The 25,048-nt window shown below is 25.1% G+C and overlaps 6 protein-coding genes across 9 annotated transcripts in view; 4 read left to right on the forward strand and 2 right to left on the reverse strand.

Annotated features, from left to right (window-relative positions):
- Positions 1–7,318, forward strand: part of LOC124957140 (beta-mannosidase) — an 11,715-nt gene extending 4,397 nt beyond the window's left edge. The window contains exons 7-19 of the mRNA XM_047513875.1: positions 1,256–1,277; positions 1,361–1,507; positions 1,571–1,719; positions 1,793–1,998; positions 2,070–2,331; positions 2,415–3,141; positions 3,224–3,652; positions 3,807–4,021; positions 4,081–4,284; positions 4,395–4,701; positions 5,718–5,870; positions 6,055–6,268; positions 7,134–7,318. Coding sequence (XP_047369831.1) covers positions 1,256–1,277; positions 1,361–1,507; positions 1,571–1,719; positions 1,793–1,998; positions 2,070–2,331; positions 2,415–3,141; positions 3,224–3,652; positions 3,807–4,021; positions 4,081–4,284; positions 4,395–4,691 — 2,658 coding nt within the window. The 3' untranslated portion in view covers positions 4,692–4,701; positions 5,718–5,870; positions 6,055–6,268; positions 7,134–7,318. The remainder of the gene's footprint in view (positions 1–1,255; positions 1,278–1,360; positions 1,508–1,570; positions 1,720–1,792; positions 1,999–2,069; positions 2,332–2,414; positions 3,142–3,223; positions 3,653–3,806; positions 4,022–4,080; positions 4,285–4,394; positions 4,702–5,717; positions 5,871–6,054; positions 6,269–7,133) is intronic.
- Positions 5,012–9,164, reverse strand: LOC124957118 (transmembrane protein 245). Of its 2 annotated transcripts, XM_047513830.1 has the most exons (9): positions 8,339–9,164; positions 7,845–8,268; positions 7,324–7,718; positions 7,075–7,239; positions 6,806–7,004; positions 6,540–6,724; positions 6,349–6,449; positions 5,946–6,248; positions 5,012–5,860 (listed from the first exon to the last, which is right to left on the reverse strand). In XM_047513830.1, exons 1-9 carry the CDS (start codon positions 8,852–8,854, stop codon positions 5,680–5,682), a joined length of 2,469 nt encoding a protein of 822 aa, XP_047369786.1. In that variant the 5' UTR covers positions 8,855–9,164; the 3' UTR covers positions 5,012–5,679. The 2 variants fall into 2 exon arrangements, with proteins under 2 accessions (XP_047369786.1, XP_047369785.1); XM_047513829.1 differs by having other exon boundaries at positions 7,324–8,268; positions 8,339–9,163.
- LOC124957122 (cilia- and flagella-associated protein 97-like) lies at positions 8,377–10,953 on the forward strand. Its single transcript, XM_047513840.1, has 2 exons — positions 8,377–10,251; positions 10,342–10,953. The coding sequence occupies exons 1-2, from the start codon at positions 9,529–9,531 to the stop codon at positions 10,423–10,425; spliced, it is 807 nt and encodes a 268-aa protein (XP_047369796.1). The 5' UTR covers positions 8,377–9,528; the 3' UTR covers positions 10,426–10,953.
- On the reverse strand, positions 10,656–20,021 carry LOC124957117 (transmembrane protein 131). Of its 2 annotated transcripts, XM_047513827.1 has the most exons (23): positions 19,827–20,021; positions 19,110–19,174; positions 18,978–19,006; positions 18,626–18,709; positions 18,388–18,511; positions 18,213–18,326; positions 17,978–18,100; positions 17,659–17,822; positions 17,383–17,569; positions 17,165–17,273; positions 16,807–17,066; positions 16,315–16,731; positions 16,039–16,227; positions 15,737–15,965; positions 15,267–15,651; positions 14,967–15,182; positions 14,718–14,857; positions 13,205–14,442; positions 12,794–13,121; positions 12,263–12,696; positions 11,917–12,124; positions 11,640–11,824; positions 10,656–11,502 (listed from the first exon to the last, which is right to left on the reverse strand). In XM_047513827.1, exons 1-23 carry the CDS (start codon positions 19,918–19,920, stop codon positions 11,413–11,415), a joined length of 5,412 nt encoding a protein of 1,803 aa, XP_047369783.1. In that variant the 5' UTR covers positions 19,921–20,021; the 3' UTR covers positions 10,656–11,412. The 2 variants fall into 2 exon arrangements, with proteins under 2 accessions (XP_047369783.1, XP_047369784.1); XM_047513828.1 differs by lacking the exons at positions 19,110–19,174; positions 19,827–20,021 and having other exon boundaries at positions 18,932–19,008.
- Positions 20,022–20,204: 183 nt separating this feature from the next.
- On the forward strand, positions 20,205–21,527 carry LOC124957123 (multiple RNA-binding domain-containing protein 1-like). The gene is made up of 4 exons (XM_047513841.1): positions 20,205–20,676; positions 20,768–20,916; positions 21,008–21,176; positions 21,251–21,527. The coding sequence occupies exons 1-4, from the start codon at positions 20,658–20,660 to the stop codon at positions 21,391–21,393; spliced, it is 480 nt and encodes a 159-aa protein (XP_047369797.1). The 5' UTR covers positions 20,205–20,657; the 3' UTR covers positions 21,394–21,527.
- Positions 21,528–21,797: 270 nt separating this feature from the next.
- On the forward strand, positions 21,798–25,004 carry LOC124957057. Of its 2 annotated transcripts, XM_047513695.1 has the most exons (6): positions 21,798–22,133; positions 22,245–22,375; positions 22,470–23,268; positions 23,355–23,992; positions 24,102–24,225; positions 24,352–25,004. In XM_047513695.1, exons 2-6 carry the CDS (start codon positions 22,246–22,248, stop codon positions 24,569–24,571), a joined length of 1,911 nt encoding a protein of 636 aa, XP_047369651.1. In that variant the 5' UTR covers positions 21,798–22,133; position 22,245; the 3' UTR covers positions 24,572–25,004. The 2 variants fall into 2 exon arrangements, with proteins under 2 accessions (XP_047369651.1, XP_047369652.1); XM_047513696.1 differs by lacking the exon at positions 21,798–22,133 and having other exon boundaries at positions 22,243–22,375; positions 22,480–23,268.
- The last annotated feature ends 44 nt before the right edge of the window (positions 25,005–25,048 follow it).

Here is a 25,048-nt window from a genome sequence, read left to right on the forward strand (position 1 = left end):
TCCATTTGTAATAAATTAAACGTTAAGTTTATATTTTCAGAAATATATTTATCTTTTCATTTTTTTTTTTTTTTTTTTTTTTTTTTATATTGTAATTTAATGGTAAAAAATTTCCGATATTTTTCTTGAAAAACATTTATAAATTTGGAAAATTATATGAAAGTCAAATTTTAACATTTAATTTAATGTATTGTAAAATGAGTGAAAAATACGTAGATTATTAAGTATATATACAATAAATTAGAATAATCAGCAAACTAAAATATGAGTAGTCTTCGCACCAAAGTTTTTTTATAGAATGTTAAATATATAATATACATATATATGTACAGTACAGATATATATACGCGCGCGCGCGCGCATGTGTGTATATATATACATCTGTACTAAAATTATTAAAAAATAATACATTAAAATAGTAATAGATATCACACAAAAGTATCTAGTTTTATCAATGCTAATTAGTTAAAAAATAATATAATAAATCATTCAATTTATGGATATATTTCTTTTTATTATTAATATAGTTAGCATTGATATTATTAGACTATTAAGTATATATAAATATTTTTATACTAATAAAAATTTTGTAAAACTTAAGTATATGATCAAAGATAATTCTAAAATTATCATCTATACCTTATCTTTTTATAGATTAAACGTAATACTTTGTATTGTATAATACTCCCATGTTTATCTTTCATTTAATAAATAATTGCTTGCTAATCAATTTAGATAAAAATATCATTTTGCATTGAGATAAATCATTATTTATCATAGCTATTATTTAAATATCAAAGGTTGATTATGCTTGATAAGGTTGATATACTTTTATAAAATTAAATCAGCTGATGTAATATGTATCAAATATGCAATATAAAGTCTATATGAAATTATTTATTGTTTCTTTTTTTTTCTGTAACAATATTAAAGAAATAAAAAAGTAATATTCTAGAATGAAAATGTTCATACTATATATTTTATAATAGTATTACTTAATTTCTATAATTTTATAAATATTTTCAATTAAATATACATACGATATTAATTTTATATTTCATGGTTATTAAAGTTTACATAAAGTATGAAGGAATTGATAATATTTATATTAATTATATGTGTAAATAATGTGGCTGTGGAATTCATAACCTTAAATGGTGCATGGAAAGGAACTATTTTATGCGGTAAGATCTAACAATTTATTTATATGCATGATATTGTTTATACTTATCTTAATTTCTTTCTTTTAGATAAATCTTCTAATAAAAAATGTCAAGGTAATATATTATTTCTTTTTAATATCTCTTTTCTTTACACATTTATTTATTCATTATTTATTAATGATACATTGTCTATATAGAGCTAGATTTTCCTGCAATTGTACCAGGCGGTATCTATACAGATTTAACTACTGCACGTTTGATACCTAATAACTTTCTAGCAATGAACGATATAAAAAATCGATGGGTTGGTAACCAAACGGTTGTATACAGCAAAAATTTTACTGGTAATTAAGGATATTCTAAAAAATATAAACATGTACCTACTAAGTTAATTAACTCATTTTTAGGGACAAATACTTTTGTAAATGGTTCAACAATAGCCTTAATATTTCATGGACTCGATACTTTTGCTACTATTTTTTTAAATGATCATAAAGTAGGAGAAGCTTCTAATATGTTTTTAAAGTATATATTTTATATAGAACAATATATAAAGGTATATCACAATTTTCTCATCATGTTTTTATAAAACAACATACATTTACAAAAAAGGAACAAAAAACTTACAGATAGGGGAGAATACTTTAAAAATTATATTTCATTCACCTATAAAAATGGCAAATGATTTATATAAAAATCAAAGTCTACAATATATTGTTCCCCCAAAATGTGTTCCCAAAGAATATAATGGAGAGTGTCATGTTAATCACATTCGAAAAATGCAAGCTAGTTTCTCATGGGATTGGGGCCCAGCTATTCCTTCTATGGGAATTTGGTATGAACTAATATTTTTTTTTTACGTATAATAATATTTGATCAAGGAAAAACTAATAACTAATGTTATAGGAAAAGTGTTGAATTAATTTCTACAACTGAAATTCTAATTATAGACATTACAACAGACATATACGAAAAAGATAATCTTTGGGAAATTTTTATAACAATATTCTTTGAAATTTCTCCTCATAAAGGAAGTGACACTATTATGTGTAATATAGCTTCAAAATTATATACTATAAATTCTATATATGCTCAAAATTCATCTGATATAATATTACAAGTAAAGAATAGATATGCTACCATATCAACTATATTAAATGTGCATTCGGTAAGCGACTGTCCTCATGGCAATTAAAATTATTTGTATTATAATTATTTATTATTTTTTAATTATATTGAATTATTTAATAGAAATTGATTGATAGATGGTGGCCAAATGGTTTTGGTAAACAAAATTTGTACACATTAAAAGTTGCTATTACAACAGGAACTAAAACAGTAAATAAATATATGCGCATAGGTTTCAGAACTATAGAATTAGTAGAAGAACCATTAGAGAAAGGATTGAGTTTTTATTTTCGTGTAAATGGTATACCAATATTTGCAAAGGGAAGTAATTTTATTCCTGCAAGTATATTTCCTGAATTAACAGCTAAAAAAAATGTTATTAGAAACCTATTGCAATCGGCTAAGGAAGCACACATGAATATGCTTAGAGTTTGGGGTGGAGGAATGTATGAATCTGATTTATTTTATAATTTAGCCGATGAATTCGGAATTATGATTTGGCAAGATTTTATGTTTGCTTGCTCAATGTACCCTACGAGTGAAGAATTTTTGAGCTCCGTTAAAGAGGAAGTTATACAAAATGTACGACGATTAAAAAATCATGCAAGTATAGTTTTATGGGCAGGCAATAATGAAAATGAAGCAGCTTTATATAGTAATTGGTATGGAACTGGTAAAGAGGATATATATAAAAATGATTACATTAAACTTTATGTGAATTTAATTAAAAAGGAGGTGGAAAAATTAGATCCTACTAGACCTTTTGTTGTATCCAGTCCTAGTAATGGTTTATATACAAAAGAATACAATTATGTTGGACAAAATCCTTATTCAAATTTATATGGAGATGGTAAGAGACATTATATATTCTATATTATAAAATATATTATAATAATTATATACAAATAGGGATAACACATCTTTAATTACAGTTCATTATTATAATTATATGAGAAATGGATGGGATATAAATCAATATCCACGTTCAAGATTTGTCTCAGAATATGGATTTCAGTCGATGCCATCAATTTATACAATGTTAACAGCTATAGAAAATTTTGATGATTTACGGATAGGCACTAACTTTTTGAAACACCGTCAACATTTATTTTTTGGTACTGAATTCATGAAATTTCTTATTTCTACAAATTTTGTAATACCAAAATCAAATAATACAATTCGAGATTTTATGGATTTTATATATTTAAGTCAAATAAATCAAGCTGTCTCAGTGAAAATACAAACAGAATCATATCGTCAAGCAAGATCAGAGTTGAATGCATTAGGAGAAGGATTTACAATGGGAGCTCTTTATTGGCAATTAAATGATGTTTGGCAAGCTCCATCGTGGTCCTCTATTGGTAATGAATAATTCCCAATTAATTTTAATCTTCTCTTTTAGAGTTTCTCTTTATTTTATTACCTTTCTGTACCTAACATTCGTTTATATTTTAATAATTATTTATAAAGTAAATATTTTTTTTTTTTTTTTTTTTTTTTTTTTTTTTTTTTTAGAATATGGAGGAAGATGGAAAATACTTCATTATTATGCAATAGAATTTTTCTCACCTATTATTGTAACTTCTCATTTATCTCAAGCAAACGAGCTATCGGTATATATTGTTTCTGATAAATTATATCCAATAAGTAATTGTACTTTAAAATTGAATATCTATAATTGGAATTCGATGGTACCTCTACATGTACATTCTATAGATAATATTAAAGTTGTAAGTATTAATCATTCTTCTATATAATGTACAGATAATCTTTATAGATGTGTTAACAGGAGCCAAATAAAGCAATGCGAATTACATCGATATGGCTTGATAAATTCCTTGAAAAAATTAAATGTGGAACATTGGTAGAAGCAAAGAAATTCTGTATTATGCGTCTCACGCTTGAAGATTATAATAGATTACAAATTGCTCCCGTTAATTATGTATATCCAACTGTATTAAAAGATGTAAATATCCCATTAGCAAATATCAAAGTAAGTAAATTTATCAAAATAATGGATAAATATAAATAGTAATGTTAATAATAATGGTAATAAAAGATCAATAATATAATAAGTATAATATATGAAATGTTATATTTTAGATAAAAATTAATACAAATTATCTACCAGGAAAATTGTCAAATTATCCAGATTATGAAATTGAACTAACCACTAATAATATAGCACTTTTTGTTTGGTTAGAAGTAAAATCCATAAGTGGACGTTTTTCAGAAAATGGGTTTCACATGTTCGAGCAAACAAAATATATAAAGTTTCATGCATACGAAGCAACTACGCCAAACATATTACGAAAAAATATACAAGTTACAACTCTTTCTGACATTTACAATTCAAACAGAACTGTAAATATATATGAATATTTTTATGAAGGAAAATAAATATCATAATGCAAGTATATTTCATATCCAATTAGAAATATAAATATTATTAAAATGATGAAAAATATAATAATTATCCCATTAGACATATCAAATAATTATTAAATTTTCTATATAAAATAATGTTTGATAAATTGAATTATATTACATGTATATATATATATATTTTTATATATATATATATATATATATATATATATATATATATATATAAAACTATAATTTAAATATTGTACTATATTACTTGAAGTTGACAAATAAGACAAATTATGTATAAGAAAACATATGAATATTTACTATACTTCAATTATATAATGTACTTTCTGCTTGTATATCTTTCTCAAGGTATATACACTTTGATTAAAAAAAATTTTTAATATTTAAAGAATAGAAATTGTAATAAAATTAATTATAAACACGACCATTTTTGTACGAGTTTTAATATTTTTAAATCTTAAATTTTAATTACGATTTAATATATTATAATATTATTTTATCAGATCTTAAAGACAATTGTCACAGTTTTGTTATTATGTATTAGTATAGGAACGTTAACAAATGTATAATCTCTTTTAGTATCAACTTATGACAATAAAATTTTCCTAATTCTAATAAGCGTAAGCTTTACAGAGATATTTTACAAACATAAGTAAATATCAAATTGCTTATAAGATATTATACAATATTTTATATGCAGTGTAGTTAGTAGCAAAGTTTAAAACATTTATTCTGAAATGACTTCTTCGTTGTATAATGAAATCATTTTCTTAGCAATCAAACCTTTTATTTTTTTATTTATTAAATATTTTTAAATATATTTCAATAGAGTCGAAAATGCATATATTTTATATCAAATACATACTGCATAATTTCGAAAAGGCTGAATTCTTTAAATTCCTTGCATAATTTTTTTGAAAAAAATATTGCATTTATAACAATTTTAAGTTATCAAGTTCTAATGGAAGCAATATTTTAATTCAATTAATAATTAATTTGACATTTGGGAAGTTTTTATCATTTCCACAGATGGCGAATTAAGATAACGACGGCTCAAATTAATTACCACCATAATACAGCAAAGAAGTAAGGGTCCAAAAATAGCACCTTCAACACCCAGACAAAATATTCCACCGGCTATAGATAAGCCAGTGAGATATGGATGACCCCCACTAAAATAAAGTAAATAAAAATTAAAGATCTTTAAATCACTTAATTTATAAAAATTATATTGATGAATATATAAAAGTGTCATACCCTTTTATTTCTTTGTAAAACTCTGTTACAACGATATTACATGGTAAAAAATGGAAGATAAAAAAAGGGATAGCTATCATAGGTCCTCGTGTAAACCAAAGTTCTAAAGTTGCAGGAACACAAGCAATATATGCATCCAAGAAGGGGACAGCACCTAATACTGTAGCTAAAGCTGATGGTAAATATACAATTTTAACTTGAAATAAATTATGTACAAACCACGTCCACATTCCAAAAAATGTAGCAAGTTTGAACGTGGCTGCAAATACTCCAATCACAGCTTCTTGCAGAGCAACAGCAAATCTGTGAAAAAATGGAACACGGTATAAATAAATCTACAATTTTCAAAGTATATTTATTAATAAAAGAAAGTATTATATATATCTTCATAAAAAATATTTACCTGTCACAATTAATAGGACTAAATAATGTAGTTAATTCAATGGGTTTATATGTCTTACCACTAGAGTTTAAAAGATAAAACAATGTGGTAAAAAAAACAATCTGAAACAATATATAATAGTACACGCACACACATAATATAAAGTATAATTTTTTTATATAAAGAATTTCTTTAAAAAAGATTATACATACCATACTAAGTATAAAATTTAATACTGCTGTTCCACTCATAAGAATAATATAGAATAATTCTGTAAAAACAGTAAGTATCACAGACATATTACCTTTGACTATATTCCAAACAGAATCTAATAAAGACATAAGAATTCCAACATTTTCCTTTGCAAAGTTTTGTATACCAGTCATATCAAACATATCTAAGAACAAATTAGAGAAATTAAAAATTACATATATATATTTTTAAGCAGATTATAGCATTTTAAGTATAATGAACATACGTAAAGGAATTGATCCATAATTTTCTTTAAAACTTTCCCATACGGAATAAGCTGCTGCTGCATCTACAGTTGGTCCAATTAAATCTGGATTTTCATTAGACATCATCCATGCCTGGTACAATCTATCCCATAATTCTAAAACTTTTGTCTCCATTTGTTCTGATTTAGCAGAATCTACATCTTTAACAAGTTTCTTTATCTAATGCATAAATTAAACATTATAAATAAAAATATTTTCTAACTAATAGATATACATATAAATATTTTACCCCATCAGAAATAGCACCTCTTCCATATGTATATGCATTATCTAATACACTATTTACAGATTCTTCCCATTCTTGAGGTACCCAATCTATATCTGGATTATTTATTAAAGAAGAATTTACAATTTCAGCTGTAACTTGAATGAGATGCATACCTTCCGCATAGACCTATTATGATAATATAAAATATTTTAATGTATTTTCAGGAACGAGTTATATTAATTACATAATGAATTAATAATCTAATTATACCTGTATTGTTATAAATATTGATGTACAAATGGTGAACACTATTAATCCTACAATCACGGCAGTAGTTGCTACTGCATCGATCGAACCTTTCAGAGCTTTTTGTAATTTTTCATCTACTATTATTGCGACTTTATACAATCCTCTAACATTAGCAGGTAAAAGTGATTGATTTCTTTCTTTACACCAAGCATTAACAATTCCAATAATATAGTTATATTGTTTGCATATTAATTTCCATAAGCCAAAATAACTTCCAAGTTGTTTAGCAAAATAATAAGCTATAGGAATAATTAGTATTTGTATTATCCATTTGTGTTTCCATAAAATCATACCAATGCAAGCGTAAAGTGCTCCATACATATATTTATCGGTATCAACTTTGTCATCTTCGATATCTAAAGACATTCGTAACTCTGTTTTTAATTTTTTTAAAAAATTACGATCTTGTGCAGAATGATTAATAGAAGATATACTAGATGTAGATTTTGTTTTCTCTTGTACGAAATTTGGATGAGGCACACCTGCATCGGAATCCAACGAAATTGATTTTATAGCTATTTTTCCAGACGTAGGTATACTTTCAATAGTTGTTTTATTTTCGACTTGTTCTATATTTTCAATCTTTTTCTTTTCAATTGTTTTACCATCTTGCGATTTTGAAAATGTACTATTTGTCATTACAAAACAAATGGCTTCAACAAGTTTCATTTGATGACCCTCCATTTCTTGTGCTTCCATAATTAATAATACTTCATATATAAATCCTATGAAGTACAAAACTTGGAAAGTGATAAATATTACTATTTGGTAAGCACCCAATATATTGGAAAAATATAAACTAATCATGAACCATAATACAAATGATGTATAACAGAAATGTTTAGAATTTTCAGGTGACCAATAAATATATAATGTAGATAGGTAACCGATTAATAGAATAGCTATCTGTAACAAGTTATTACATATTTAGAAAGATTCTTATAAACAATTAAATCTTAAAGAATAATATTGTTACCATATAAATACTGCAAGTTGATATGAAAAAACCAAAAATGATACTAAACATATTAAATATCTTCCATGTCAGACACGACAATATATTTGGAGTATAACTATAAGCTGCCATAATTATACATCCCGTTGAAATGGTAGCTACTATATATTTTATGTATTTCCATAATCCTGTACCTAATGTTTCTGCAATATTATCTATTATGTGAAGAGGCAGAATTACAAGGTTTAAAAACAAAGGTTTATTTGTTGATTCGATCTTATCAAACCATGATTGCCATCTTGTTGTTAAAGAATACTTAAATGGAAAAAGTACAGCACCACATAATAAGGCCCAAATGAGTGGTTTTAAAAATGGACTTAATACTATGTATAATCCATATCCAGCAGCAAGCACCAAACACAATAAAAAAAGTGCCACTGCATTATAGATACCCTGTTTTAAAGCTTTTTCATGACTTGCATTAAATCCAGATAGCATATTAAAAAGATTATCCATTGGTGATTTAATAACGTCCATAATTTTCTAAATTATATTTTATATTTTATAAATTATACTATTATTATTATGTTTGATTTTTATTTAAAGGTTAGAACGATAGTCCACCATGTTGCATACTATATAACACATACAATACAGCGCATAACGTCTTTGAGTTAACCCTTATATGAAATCATAGCTATATAAGAATTCGATAAGAAACATATATTGGTTTATGTATTTATTATATATAAGTTTCTTACATGTATATAAAGGAACTTAGTATAAAGCAACTAGATTCATTCTGGATTTCAGAATGATTGCGAAACTGCATTTCGTCGTCTCTTAAGAGAACAAATAATGATAATAATAATAATAATTTGATCGTGATTGAGATATCACACAAAAAAATATATATAAAAAATGATAACAAATTATTCCATGTTCAATAAAATAAACAAACTTAATTGACGTTGTAAATACATGAATTATCCATGTATTTTCAATTGAATCCAAAAATACTTTTTATCTATAATTGTAAATTGTATATAATGTTTCTAATTTAGTTTCTATGGAGACAGGGTAATTGTTTAGCATATTTAAAAAAAGATCTGTTAAAGATTTTTGCGTTTCTTTTCTCTATTATGCAATTTGTATTTTATTACTTGTACTTAATTTCTTTTTAACATTTTAAATGTTTGAATGAATTAATTATGACAATGTCTAATTTACAAGACGTAAAAACAAATTATTTGTGTCAATGTACTCTTTCTATCACCGATGAAATTGTATCAAAGCAAATTTCTGAAACCAAAGACAATTTTAATAATGTACCAAGTATACATGAAGTTGATGAAAATGATGATGATGATGATGACGATGATAACTGTGAAACTAATATTATTAATTCAACAAATTTACAAGATATTGAAGATCATGAAATTGAAAAGGATAAAGAAAAAAGTACCCTCGAGGATGAATTTGCATATACAAATGAATCTTTTTGTTCTGATGATTCTTGTGATGAATCAGAGGAAACTGCATCACAATATTTAATTAATGGTTCTTGCTCACTTATTGTAAACGATGATAAATATAAAGAAAATGGAAAATTAGAAAATGTGAACGACAAAGAAAAGGAAATATTTTACAATAGAGAAAGCAAAGAGAGTATAAACGTAGAAAAAAATGGAAGGATATGGCACAATAATGAAAAAAATATAGAATTTGGAAAAACTAAAATAAGAAGAAAAAACATGAGCTTTACAGACGAGGAAGTACGGAAAATTGAACATGAAAATGAACTTTTATTAAGAAAAATAATGGCACAACACCAACCTCGTGATAAAGTTTTTAGAGGAAATATTCTATCCAAAATGAGTAGTTCAGCTATAAATAGGAAAAGATTACAAAAGAAAATAGAGGGAGATAATATGGTATATATTATAACAGAGTATCAGGATATATTACCTAAATTATTATGAAGTATATTTGTTTTATATGTATTTTATTAACAATATTTGTAGATACTTCTTCGTAGAATACAACAAGCAAAACCATGTGTGATACCAAAGTCAACTGCGCCAGGTTATAGAATGACTTTTATATGATTATCAAATTAATTAGAATCTAAGATTGCTATATTTATATCAAGATTTTATTTACTAAATCTATAATTATATGTTTCTAAAAATGTATAAAATGTATTACATTTTATGGCACTATTTTTATCTAATATATCCAAATGTAAAATACTACTTCTTCATATCGTAATATATTTAAAAAGATTGATAATTGTGCAATCATTATGAGATTTTTATTGAAACAGTAATTACCAGTCTTGAAGAGTAGGTACATATTTTTATTTTGCTTTGTATACATCACAACTTTGTAAAATGTCTTGAAAACTTACTACAGAAATTTCTACAAGTCAAGACTATAAAAATCACAGTTCTCACTCGTTTTTTAATAACTTAATTATCATTTGTGTATTACCAGAATTACAATATTCTCAGATATTATTGAGTACCGTGAATATTTTTACAATAAAAATATGAGCAATGGAAAAAGAAAAACAAAAAACAATGCAATTGAGAATCAAATTCATTGAAATTTGAATGATTATATAATTATGTTTACTGCTGTAATTTATAATTTATATGTATGTGTGTGTTTGTATGCGTATGCTATTTTTTTTTAATTAAAGTATATTAATTTTATGACAGTATTTACGAAGAGCAAATACAAATACATTTGATATATGAAATCAAAGTATTGATGTATATTTTCAATACAATGTAATTGTACAAGCTTATCAAAATTTGATAACATGCATTTTAAAAACTGACAAATTTAATGATATTATAAGAACAATAATTTTGTCTACAAAATTTCTGAAATTTAAATATAACATAATTGAATATCATTGTAAACTTGAATAGTATTGAATCTCAATTGCAAATACTATTTTTTTGTTTTTTTTTGTTTTTTTTTGTTTTTTTTTTGTTTTTTTTTAATATAGTATTACTTTCACTTTTCCACAAAAATTTTTAAACAAGCCAACAGTATCACAAGATAAATTAGTAACATTAAAATTATTAATCTTCATGCTTTTTTTTCCAAGACTCTGTTGATGATGGTGTCCAAATTGTATTGAGAGAACGAAATGGATCAAATCCTGTTCTGTCCTAAAATAACAACTTTGCTATACTATGTATATCCTGTTATACATCTAATGTTGTTGTATACACATATTAACAAAATTAATTATTTTCTTTTTATATATCTTTTAATTTATTTTCTAGGTATTGCTCTTATTATCTACCTGCACGTCTGATTCTGATAATTGTAGTGGCACAGATAATGTGGCATGTGGTTGTGCTGTTGCGCCCCAAGGTGCAGCTGCCCATACACCACCAGTATTAACTCCCCATACGCCACTTCGTTCTTCTCCTACTGCTGCTCTAGTGTATAATGGTTCCCAATTAGTTTCTACATTCGCCCAATTATCTGTAGTAAAGTAATAACAACATATTATTTAAAAATACATTTTTAACATACAAAAGATACAAAATTATTAAGATACTATAATAAATACATACCTCTTAATGAATCTGTTAAATTTGTGCCATTTTCTGTAGAATTTGATGTGTCAAATTGAAAAGCACTAGTATTATCTGATAATAAATCAATCATAGTTCTATTATCATTCCATAACTGACATCGTGTATCTTCCTCTGGACTTTCTAATTCAACCAAAAGTTCATCTGTTTCTGGAAGATCGTCATATGGTACCAATTCTCTTTCAAACTGCAATAAGACAATACAAAGATTGTTACATTTTTGTGAATGAGAGAAAAAAGTATATTTAGAGAGAAAACTTTAATAAAAGTTTTTATTATTATTATTATAAGTCATTAAATAAGATATTTCGAATATATGACGTACTGAAGAATCAATAAAGTTATTGATAAAATAACTATTTGCATGTGGAACATTAGTTTGTGCCGTAATATGATCCTGACAAACCAATTTTGTCCTTCCAGTCGATGGCATACAAGGGGTCAAAACTTCTGGCATTACTTCATATTCTTTGGTAGATTCAATTGATTCTTGATTTGGCTGTTGTTTTATATATTCTGTATCTTTAGTGTCATTAGTAAACACCAATGATAAATTATGTGTAACTGGTTGATTCTTATGCAAATTTGATAAGTTAGAAAATGCAGAGATGCTTTCTTGATTACGAGCTACTACATCACTAAATTTAGCTCTATGTTCACCCCATCCTGATGCTGGCGGTGGTGGTGATATTGTAGATACTGTTCCTAAATTACGTGTTCCATCTTCCTTTGAATTTATATTTCCATTTAGAGAAGAAGCTGTAAATATATATATATATATATGTATATATATATATAATATAACATATGATATGTATGTGTGTATTGTAAGTTCACTAGCTATATATTAATATACTTTTTGTGTGAATTTTATCCGTTGCACGACGTTTTTGTGATACTTTTTCTTTTCGCGGAAGATTTTTACTTTGGCGCGGTAATTTATAAGATGATTCTACTGTACGTGATCCATGAATGTGATACTTTGTATTAGATCTAGTTGTATTTGTTTTCCATCTATTTGGATTATTATTCCTTTCTTTATCATATTCGTCATCGTCACAATCACCTTCATAATTATCTTTATAATCGACACAAGGTACAGAAGGTATTGTTTGCGATTTGTTTTTTTTATTTACTGGCTTCCTTTGTAATTTATCTGTTTTTATACAATTTTGATCATGTCCCTATAAAATATAATATATCACGTATTCACACAATGACATAATATATAGTAAATATCCTGATTAAATCTAAACAAAGAACTTACTTTACATAAAGATGATGTATCATCGTGTACTGAACTTTCTGTTGTTGTGGACGAAGTTTCTTCTTCAGAAAGTTGAACGCTCTTTTGTTGTGACGATATATCAAGCTTCTTTAACATGTGATTACTATGGCTAGTACTATTTCCTCCGGTAATTTTTCTCTTATTTTCAGATTTATTATTTTTGGCATTTAAATAAATTGTGTCTCCCTGACTTTCATTGTCACATGACTTTAATTCTTCTTTTATATTTCCTACATTGTTTGATTTCATTTTTCTATTTATAACAGGACTAGATTTTATTAAAGAATGCGTTCTATATTTTTTTTCTTGTACTGGCTGAATTTCTGTAAATGTACTTTCTATTAGACAATTATTATCAGATTGACTTTCTTGTATGTTTTGTTGTTTTTTATTATTTCTCTTTCTTGTGCCAAGTCCAATATTTCCAATATTGTTAGAACCGTCAAGTGGATCTTCGCATGATTTGAAAGATAACAAATCTTTCGATTCTATATCTAATTTAAAACGTTGTTCTTCTTCTGACGTCCAATCAGAAATTTTCAAACTCTTTTGCAAATCTTTATCTTTACAACGTTTTGTATTCATTAACATCCATTCCGATGTTATGTCATCTTTTTTATTTATTTTATTTTTATCATCATTTGTAGATTTCTCTTTCAATGAATTTGTGATATCTGTTGATTGAATTGGTACATATGACAAAAGCCTAAGGTCAAGAGGTGGCTGAACTGAACTTTCTCGAGAAAAATTTGCTAAAGCACCTCTTAGTATACGATCTGCCTCAAGAAAGGATACAGCAAGCACAGATATTAACAATATCGATGAAAGAATGACGGCTGCCCAATGTATAATATATTCCCATGATGGTCTAATTAATATGGCTGCGCAAGGTTCCAAAGAATGCGTAGGAAGTGTTGCTAATAAATTAAGTTTTATCATACTACTCTCATTTTCAGTTCCTAAACTTGTCAGTATTAATAATTTCCTTTCAATTCGTGATAAAGTGAAGTCTGGCGTAAATGCTATTTCAATTTTTTTTGTAACATTTGGAAACAGTAAAAAAGAGGCACAATTAAGTACCTTAAATCCATATCCTTCACAATGTGAACCGCTTATATAGAAACCGTAAATATGTATTGGTAATTCTCCAGTATTTCTCGCTGTGAAGGATCTTTTAACTGTTAGATTTGGAATTGAATTTCGTTTCGATCGTTCACCTAATAAAAATCAATACAATGCATTAATTTTTCTATATAAATTTTTTATATAAAAAAAAAAAAAAAAAAAAAAAAAAAAAAAAATAAAAAAAAAAGTTTAATAACATGTATTCATATATTGTATAAGTTAATACAAATATTTTAAACTAACGATTGTATAAATAAATTATAAAAGATTATTTAAAAACTTTGTAATATTTATAAATCCATATATATTTAAAAATTTAACTACATTATATTAAGTCGATAGAATAAAGATAAGGGAACGTACATACGTTCACAATCTTTAAGGTGTTTGTCTCCAAGTTCAAATAATAAAGGTGTAGTAGAACCTGGTTTACGATTTCCAAACCTAAATTGTGCACTTGCTCCACGTCCCATTACACGTAAAACTTCTAAGACGGTCATATTATTTCTAAAACAATTTAAATTCATGTTTAATATCATAAATCATTAATATACATTAAAGATTTATATATGTATATATATAATGATTTTTAGCTAATATATGTATATTGGCTTACCTAATATATATAAGAGCAGACGAAAGTGATGCCGACGTCGGTGAATATATTATTTTAATAGTTTTAGATTCCAAAGGATTTAAATAAAAAGGAAATGATTGCGTAGCCACTGTAACATCCCATTGTTTTTCAAACAATTCACGTTCCTCCAAATTGTCTTCGAGTTTAAATTCCTCTTGTACCATAGGTAAACATTCTATACACATTGGTTTGAACCTATTTAAATAATATCATCACAAAGAATTTATTTTTATATATCAATATATCAAAATTAAAGTAGATTTTTTAAATATTACATACTTGCTGGGTAAAGAATGAAATAGTCTTGATCCTTGAGGATAATTCCAATCCATTACTAATTGGACTATTAAAGGATTTCTACTTGGATTATATAATTTTATTTTTTTATGCGATATATGTCCCACTTGTGTTAAGGGAAACATTAATATACTTTTATTTTTATTTGCATTTCCAGAACTGGTCAATAAACTGGGCCAATGTGGTTTAATGTTAACATAAAATTTATAACCACGTACTTCATTAGTGTCTAAGCGCATTGTTACATTATCCCAAGAACCTGCTCCAGTAGAATTAATAAAACGCATGTAACGTGTAGTTAATAAATTTAGATCAGTATCACGCGTGTGAGAAGGAAGGCTCATTGTATTTAACCATTGATTACCAGCTGGAAATCATAAACATTAATATAACATATGTATTCTCAAAAATATATGTATATAACAATTATTTAAGAAAAATAATTAAGATACCATTTGTATCTAATAGCAAGTCAAGGTAACATCGTTGTTTACAGTTGATAGATGGATTAATCTTTATAGATCCTATATGATTATCACCTTTAGATATTGTTGGTAATGTTGCTTCTTCTAAAGGTATGTATTTTATTCTATCATCCTTGTTAACTGAAACTATTTCAGTTACTTCCATTGGTCTTGTAAACGTAGAATGTACTTTAACTTGCTGTACACATATTGATCCCTAGAAACAAAAATATTATAAATAGATATTAAAGTATTACATTAATTAAAAATAATTTATAGTCTTTACTTACAGGAAAACAATCTGTAAATATAAGTTTCTTTACAGAGATTTTTCCATGAGCAACTCGCATGAATACAGGTAAAATAAGTCTTTCATACTTAGTTCTAACAAAGACATCACCAACTATCGTATCCTCCTCTATCATAGGAGCTTTTACTATAATCTTGAAAATTGCTAAAAACCCAGGTTTTATAAATTGCTGTAATAGTAATATTTATGTTATTTTTAATATCTCCAAGCATATTAATACAAGACACAAATAATTTTATATATTTATAATACTTACATTGCCAGTATTGCTACATACAGTTACATTTTTAAGCTCCTCATCCAATAAATCTGCAGGACCACTTTGACAACCCATTAATTCCAATACTGCTCCAGGCATATTTACTCCCCAATCATGTAATTCTATATTAACTGGATTCTGATTTTCTAACGCAAAGATTGCTTCATTTTCAGTTCCACTGCTAACGGTACCAAAATTCATGGTACCTTTATCATCTTCTCTTTCTCCTGGAACAATTTTCCTTACTTTTCCATCATAACTGAGTAATGGTACTTTAGTTACAGATACATTTGAATGTATTAATATCGATGACTCCATCTCTACATCTTCATTTTTCTTTTCTTTGGTAAGTTGTAAAGAAAATATATTAACTTTTTGTTCTGGTTTTATTACTCTAGGAGTAAAATTTTTTATCTGAAAAATAAATTTGTTATATAAAAGTTATACACGAATATTTATTTATAAAAGTAAATAATTATTTTTTCGTACCATGAAACGCGATTTAACATTAGGTGACATCGTAACATGTGTGATGGCTAATGGTAATTTAAATTTATTTACAACGCTAAAATTTTGAGCTTGGCTAGTTTGCAGAGAACAGTAATGAGTAATTGATGCATTTACTTCTAGTCCTCCTTGTAACACCTGTGCTATCCATGGTATGGCTAATTTTTGACTAGAACCACCAGGCCCTATTGCTTTAATCATTAATTTGCCCTTAAAGTGTTGTAATTCTAAACCAGCCTTCCCTGAAATATTCATAATCAGATTAAAATAATTAAAAGTATCTAGAACATATCCATCACAGTATTTACTATCAATATAATTAAAAAATTGTATTATTTACAGTCATAAAATAGTGTCCCAATAGCGATTGGGATATCGGTGTCCCCAGGAATAACAGTTGGCTTAAACTGGAGTCCTAATGCTTTCGATATGGGGGTGCTAATTATATTCTAAAAACAACGATAAGATATAAAAAGATCTATTATTCAATATAAATACGTTTATGTTAATATAATATAATTCAAAATATACAATATACAAATAGATAAATAGATTTACCACAACTTTAACTGGTTTTTTAGCTGAATTTTTTAAAGCAATTATGTGATATGTGGGTGGTTGTAATGAACCTCCCATACCAAAATTTATTCTTCCCGAACTTCCACCCCAATGAAGACCAGCTCCACTCCTAACTTCTACTTCAACTGCTACAATTAATATCTCAGCAGTATTATTTACTTTAACTCTAAAATGTTTATAATAGTTATTATTACGATATAATACATTAGAAGAAATTGATAAAGGTAAAATTGACAAATTGACAAATTGACAAACCTAATGTATGCAGTGTGATTTTTTTCTGTATAAGCATTAAAATGAAGTCTTATAACTGGTTTGGTTTGATAAGGTGGTATTTCCCATAATTCACGAGAACCCTCTGCTTCCCCTGATGGTAATTCCAATTGAAATTCTCCTCCACTACTATATATTTCTACTACCTTAAATTTGGAGTAATCAAAAACATACCACAAAAAATAATTATTTTTGGAAAATAATTTCTTCTGTGTAATTTTTCTTATCAACTTACAAAACAAAAAAACACCGATTAAATTACGTATTGTTATAATAACAAAAAATATACCAAAATATTTACTTGCAATGATTCTGGATGTGGATTATGCATATATATAAGTGGAGTAAAAGATGCATTTAATGGTAACTTGACATCAATTACAGGTCTTAGTCGATATGGACTACTAATACTTATTCCTCTGACCTACATAAAAAAATTAAACGTGAATGAAATATTTAAAAAAACAAAAAGAAAAGAGAAAGAGAGAGAAAGAGAGAAAGAATAAAAAGAATCTACAATGTTATTAATACATTACTTGATACTTTATTGTACCCTCTGATGTATGTATAAAAAGGTGAGTATCGATCTCACCTTCTTCTCTACCAAGAAAAATTACATTAAATGTGGTATTTCCAAGAGGAGGTATTACCTAAATAAGATAAAAAAATATTATTTTAGATAAAGAAAATATAGAAAAGATCTAAACTTACTTTATCTTGGAAAAATGATGAGTGAAAATGACGAGTATTTCCGGAAATTGATAATAAATGAATTGTCCTATTATGGTCTTTATTAATTAACATCACAGTTTCTTGATGGGGTATACCAAGTTGTCTATAAATTTATATAATCAATTATTTTTATAAATTATATCTTTAAATGAAATTTATAAGATAAATATAATAATAATAATAATAATAAAAAGAAGAAGAAAGAAAAAGTAAATACCTCTCTTTAAAATCCAAAATATGGGGTTCAAAATAAATGTGGGACAATGTATCTTGTATTTTATCTTCATCCGGTACAGAATCCCTTAAAAAAATATTATTTGATGATTTAAAATACTTAAGTAACAATTTCAATCAGAAATAGGAAAGATATAGTTAGTTATATAGTTATTAAGAGAATGTTTTCTTTATTAACGACGTATGTATTCTATAATCTAACACATTTATAATATTCATGATACTTTATTATCTTTTAATTTGTTTAATATATATAAAATGAGAAAAATTAATTGTATATATTAGATACCTTTCCTACTTCCATTTACCATTATCTTAGTCAATGTCATGCTTACCCAACCCCATGTACTGTATTAGTAAAGTCCTAAAAAATATTATAATATATAACAATGAAATTTAATAAATAATATATAAATATTATAATATATCGCATTATATATTAATTATGAATTAGTTAAGAAATTAACCTTATGCATAGGTAATGGTATATTATCCAAAAGATATTGAACATCATTGTCGTCCTGAACGAAGGCTGTAAAAATAATAAACAATAGTTAATAACTAAGATATATTGAAATAAAAATGATATAATTAAATTAAACTTTTAAAATTCAAAATCCAATAAATGTAAAAAATGCAGTTAATCTTAATGCAAATTAGTGATATTTTTTGTAAATAAAAAAAAAATAAAAAATTTGTAATAAAACTACATTTTTTTTTATTCTTTTTTTTTGTTTCTATAACTTTTAATATATTTCTTAAGCTCAATGAGATCATTTTATTACATTGCATATAAATAATTGATACTATAAGAGAGAAACTAAGGTTATATTATTTTTATTTTATTAAAAAGATATGAGAAAAATATTTGTTTTCATATATGTACTATACAAGAGGATTAAAAACTTATGAAGAAGTTAGTATTAATCAATATATAAGATATTTACATACTAACATCAAATATAAATAAAAATGCAGTATGGCTGTTTGAATATTTTAGATTATCTGTAGAAATATGAGGGTTTAAAAAAAAAGACGAAAAGAAACAGAATGATAATTTCTGTATAACAATGAAAATAGTAATATGTCAAAACATTAGTGTTAAAAGTGTAATTAACCGTTTGTATTAAAAGTTATAAAATTCTAAGATTGTTGATGTCAAAACAGAAAAGAAATAGGCTTACCATTATTATGCCCATGTAAGGAGGGCCGAATTTGCGACGTTGAATCCAAAAATGATAACAAGAATAAACAATAAAATACTTTTAACTCAATCATAATATTAGTCTTAACGTATTGTTTTGTTATTTTGCTTTAGCACAAATGAAAATGCGCTTTCGGCCATACTTCTATATTATCGAAGTTTACCGTGATATCGATTGTATCTTCGTTTTATTTGAAGTATGCAGTTTACCAGCAACCAATGAGTATATTCAACGCTATCCTTCTATTATTTGTCCTGCGTTTAATTGGTTCTAATTCAAAATTCCACCAATGATATTTAACAGATGATTTAATCTTTAAGTGAACTTTACCATATTCATTTTATCTTTTATCTGTATAGCTAACTTTTCTTTCTACTTTTGCTTCATTAAACTGTTATGATGTGCTTCATGTAGTCCGATATTACAGTAAAGCAGTAAAAATAATAATATATTTTCGTAGTGATTTTCGAAGAATATATAACGAAACGTTAGAGAAGAATAATAAATATAAATTTGATTGATAGTATTTGCTTAGATATTGAATTGCGTCATATATTAAAACTATACAATATTTGCTGAATGCTATTACACAACGATATTTAACTACTATATCAACTACGTATTTTAACTATACAATAAAGTTTTTATATCTTATATAGTTTTTAATTAAGAAGTTTAAGAAAATGATAAATGATAATTAAACTGAATTCTAATGATCTAATCGGAGATATAAGAATTTGTTATAAATAAATGTACGATTAACGCATTTTTAATAATCATTTTTTTTATCGTTAATCAGCACTTGTAAAAATGGATAAAACTAAACAACGTATGAAAATTTGACAATACCAGTATTATTTTTCTACATTACATATCTCTTTGAAATTATTTATAAATATTGTATTTATTATATTTGATAGGACAAAGTAATAATAAAAATGGATTATCTTGGATTTATAGAAAAAAAGTAAAATTACGAAGGGCTAAAAATATAACACAAAATGAAGATGCTGATACAGAATTAAATAATTCTGCGACAAGAATTGTTGTTCGTAATCTTCCATTTAGGGTATGAAATCATAATAATTTTATCTATATAATGATTTTTTATTTGATATAAATGTAATTATACTGACTTGATATGATTATTATATTAATAGGTAAAAGAAGAGGACATTAAACGGTTGTATGAAAAATATGGAGAAATACAAGAAATAATTCTTCCTTGCCAATCAAATTCATCACTTATTGGATATGCGTTTATAAAATTTAAACGAATGCAAGATGCATCCAAAGCTATATTTAATACAAATAAAAAAGAATTTTTTGGTAATAGATTATATTTTCTTGTTATTATATCTTTATATATTTTGGTATATTTGAAATAATTTTTCATATTACAGGTAGAATAATTACTAGTGGATGGGTCGTTGCAAATTCTAAACTTTATAAAAAAATGAAAAATATCTCTGAGATTAATAATAAAAATAAATTCTCTTTTCCTTCTTCCAAAAGACAAAATACAGATAAAAAAAAAAGGACATAAATCTTTGACCTTACGAGAAACTGATATATCAAAACATAAAAAAGGAAACATTAATTGCCACATATGAATTGATACTATATATATATATATTATTATTATTATTATTATGTTTTTTAAATAAAATGTAGTTAATACTTTTAAGTAGTTATTACTTAAGAGAATTACATAAAAGAAAAAAAAAATTTCATGGTACATTAATGTATCATACATATTTTCATTATCGATAAAAACAATGATGCATTTGTATATCAAATAAATAAGAAAAATTTTAATAATTTAAAAAATGTAATTACGGCTATTTTTACCCTTTATGCGTAATTTTTAAGAAATCTTTCTTTTACATATAAACAGAATTTTAGACACTGTAGCCAATTTTGTAGTTTTAATATCAATCATACCAATATGATAAACTTGTAAGATTGAGGTATAAACTTCGGCATGCGCGTTAAGTTAAAAAATTCTGATATATTTTGATTTATTTTATTTCTAAAGTCATATAATTAATTTTTTTTACGTACAACACAATAAATATGAAAATATATAAATTTAATTAATAATAAATCTGAAATAATATTTAAATATTAGGAATTGAATATTACATTTTTCTATATTTTCTAACCTCATTCTTAATCACACTAATTAAAGCTTATAATAAATGATAGTGATAGTAAAATAAATGTATGAAGTTTATATCGTATACTTATTAAATCTACTAATTTAAAAAGAAGATAAAAAAACAGGTAACGTAGTTATTCGAGTATAAAATCTATATCTCCCTGATATTTTATATATAAATAGATATCAGTAATATTTCAAAATTTATTAAAAATTTTCTTTTCCATGTATGATAGTATGGATAGGGGTTTTAAACAAATATTATGGATGTCATGGACTTTGCGAAGTCGAGCTTTATTTTTAAATTATACAATACGAAGTAAAATTACTCAAAATACTTTGCAGAGTTATTGGAACTCTCCTAAAGGTAATTAATAATATCATAATACATTCTCATATATATTATTTTTTGATATGTTTATTTTTTTTATATAATCTTTAAACTTTTTCTATATATTTAGAAATTTATAGGTCCGTAAAACTGGAACCAATAAAAAAAATAATACTAGAGTCATGTGCACTTTCTTCAATAAATGCTACAAATATTTTAGATTATATTAGTAATCAGTATCCAAATATGGACTTGAAAGATATATTGGATATACTAACGATATTAGCAAGAATAGTCAATGAGGATGGAAAACAATTTAATTTAAAAGATCATAAAGGATTTAAAATTTTATGTAATAAATTACAAGAACAAATAAGAATTATGAACGTATCCGATGCTATACAAGTAATAAAATTACTGAGCTTTCTTGATATACCAGCATCTACAATGATAATACAAAGTCTTCTGCAAATTGTAAGAAATTCTGTAAATGATCTGGACATACATCAAATACATTTATTATTAATTATATTGAGAAAAATGGAACAAACTACATTATCATCTGCATTACTGATAGCATTACCCATACTAATTCCAAATCTTTTAACAACAAAACTTGATTATTTAGATTTGAAAGAATTGTCTTTAGCCTTGTTGTATATAAAATATGTAGAAAAAAAAGATTTAGTTAAAAAAATCTATAATAGTATAGAATCATTAGTAATGAATAATTCTAGAAATGTTCCAGTATCTACTCTTAAATATATATTTATTTCTTTGTGCGGATTATCAAATAAAAAAAAATTTGTAAATGAAAATTTTAAGACAATGGAAGTAATACGTGAAGCACTTTTTCACAAAATAAATCAATTGACGCCATCAGATATTCTAGAATGTTTAAATGAAATATCTAAAAATGTAATAGAAGGGTAAATACCAAATTTCGAAATTTATATTATAAAATATAGAAAATACTTATTATAAATGATACTTATATTAATATTTTGTTATACAGGGAAATGATACCTTATAGTTATAATACTACCTTCATCAATGAATTATTGAATGTTGCAATAAGTAAAAATATGGATTTTGTAACATGTTTTTATATTGCAAAATATTTAAATAGTATATCTTATATTTATTTACCATTCATAGAATTTATGATAAATGAATATTTAAAAGAGGATGTTATAAAGGAAATGCGTCCATCTAATATTAAAGAAATTTTACATACATTATCTAATGCTGAATATCAGTCAGTTCCTTGGATTGCCTTAGAGAATAAATTTTTAGATGTAACATTTCTAAAGAAATGCACAATTCAAGTACTACTTAAATATGCGATTGATTTAACAGCATTAAATAAATATTATCCAAAAATATTGTCAATAATTTTTAGTACAATAGATACAAAAATGTTAACTTCATTTAGTGATTTAAATATTAAAAGATTGTTGATTTTGTATCAAAGTATAAAAGCATTATATCCAGACTATATGGGTCCTTGGCCTGGTAAAAATGAACTTTATAAAATATATAATGTATCAGATCAAAAATTCAGTAATGAGTTAAAAATAACTCTAGAAAAAGCAATGGGAGGTTCTCAATATGTTTTAAGCAATTTGAAAACAAAACTAGGACATAAAATTAGTAAGTATTATATTTGTTTTCCTAAATTAATCAAAAAATAATTAAATCAAAATTAAATAAATAAAAGAAGAAATTAAGTAATTAAATAATAATGTTTATATTATTTTAGATTATGCTATAATTATGCGACAAGGCGGATTTCCCATTGCATTTAATACGAGTAATTCTAATATTCTTGCAAAGTATACTTACCTTGTTGAAGAATTGGAATGTACAGAAGAAAATTGTATTATGTAAGTATTTTTTATTAATATTTTCTATTTTTAATAAAATATTTGTGCATCCTTTTTTTCTTTTGTTCTTTGTTTTGTCAAGAGTTTTTTTTATAAGTATCTATAGAAAAATATTTACTTTTGCAGTATACTTATAATTGAATTTCCTTCTATTGCATATTCAATTAATACTCAACAATTGTTGGGTACTTGGAACGTACAAGTAAAATCTATAGAAAAATGTACTGGACATAGTTGTATTCCAATAAATGTAAAACTTTGGTCTAATTTACTACCACATGAAAGAATTACATATATTATGCAAAACATAAAAAATAAATGTCCTGAAATTATGTCATCAACGTAATAATAACAATGATTTCAAAAGCAAATTAAAAATGTTTTAATTAAAAATATAATTCATATCTCACATTACATGCACAATTCATGATTTTCCCTGACGATTAATATTTCACATAATCATAGTGGATTACATAACAGAAAAAAAACGGATAACTATGAATTAAATACTTATTACAATTAATATAAAAACTATTTTTATAACTCTAAGTGAATTTTATAATTAAAATCTTATTTGTAAACATGGCTGCATTGTATTGTGTTAGTATTGAAACAAAGAGTTAGTTTTATTGATACAAATGAAGGAAGTTTGGTAATTAGCATTAAATATATGATATATAAAGTTATTGCTAATAATATTTAAGATAAAGCCTATATATTGATATATTGTTTAATATATAAATATGAACTTGGCAAAATTTTTGTATATACATTGGATAAAATTAAAATAAAATAATAAATTTAATCGTATGTTGTATAAGAT

The sequence above is a fragment of the Vespa velutina genome, chromosome 24 (assembly GCF_912470025.1).
Source record: "Vespa velutina chromosome 24, iVesVel2.1, whole genome shotgun sequence".
Classification (NCBI taxonomy): Eukaryota; Metazoa; Arthropoda; class Insecta; order Hymenoptera; family Vespidae; genus Vespa; species Vespa velutina.